The 706-nt window shown below is 50.0% G+C and overlaps 1 protein-coding gene across 1 annotated transcript; it reads right to left on the reverse strand.

The window, feature by feature from the left end:
* Window positions 1-41: 41 nt before the first annotated feature.
* Window positions 42-551, reverse strand: T265_16185 (hypothetical protein; the record flags this gene model as incomplete). The annotated part of the gene is made up of 1 exon (XM_009179735.1): window positions 42-551. A coding segment is annotated over one exon (510 nt), but the record flags the coding sequence as incomplete, so codon positions are not given.
* Window positions 552-706: the final 155 nt, after the last annotated feature.

Genomic DNA, 706 nt, shown 5'->3' on the forward strand with positions numbered 1-706 from the left:
GTCGGCGCAACTGCTTTCCTTGTTTCAGGGAGAATGCCACCTTCTGTGACGGTCAACTCGTTGAGTAGCTGTCGGAGCAGCCGGTTTCCTCCTGGACTATCCGAAGGTTGTCCACCTCCCCTGGGGACTAATGATTCTAGTTGGTTCCTTAGTTCCCATTCATCTGTTGGAGTCAGTGGACTCTTTCCGTCAGAACGATCAAGCAGCGAACTGAGCTTTTCTTTCAGTAGCTGCTTTTCTTTGGAATCAAGCAGGTCCAGTCCAGCTGCCGGGTCACTAAGGATTTCAGAAATCTTGTGCAACTCGCGTTCATTCTCTGATTGTTCCACACCGATCTCTCCTTCTGGTTCTCTGAATCGAGCAGTTCCCTCAGATCTATCCTCCTCCCCCACATCCAGCTCCGATTCAATGTAGATGGATATTTGTGCGTTGCTGCTCGTTTCCTCATTCTCACACGTGCAATAGACAGTGCAGCGAAATACATAGTCACCCCCGCGTGGTAAACGATTTAGGAAAAGCGTGCCGTCTTTGCTTATGTTCCCCACATTCATCGAATCGGTCGCTAAACTAAGTGGGGGTATGGGTCCAGCTATCCAGTCCCACTTAACCTTCAGTTCTGAGCAATCCTTATCTGCCTTACACGTAATATTGGATTGCAGCGGGTAGCTTCTCAGGTCACGAGGCCTCCAGACCACAACCGGTGGTA

This window comes from Opisthorchis viverrini (assembly GCF_000715545.1).
Source record: "Opisthorchis viverrini unplaced genomic scaffold opera_v5_6827, whole genome shotgun sequence".
Taxonomy (NCBI): domain Eukaryota; kingdom Metazoa; phylum Platyhelminthes; class Trematoda; order Opisthorchiida; family Opisthorchiidae; genus Opisthorchis; species Opisthorchis viverrini.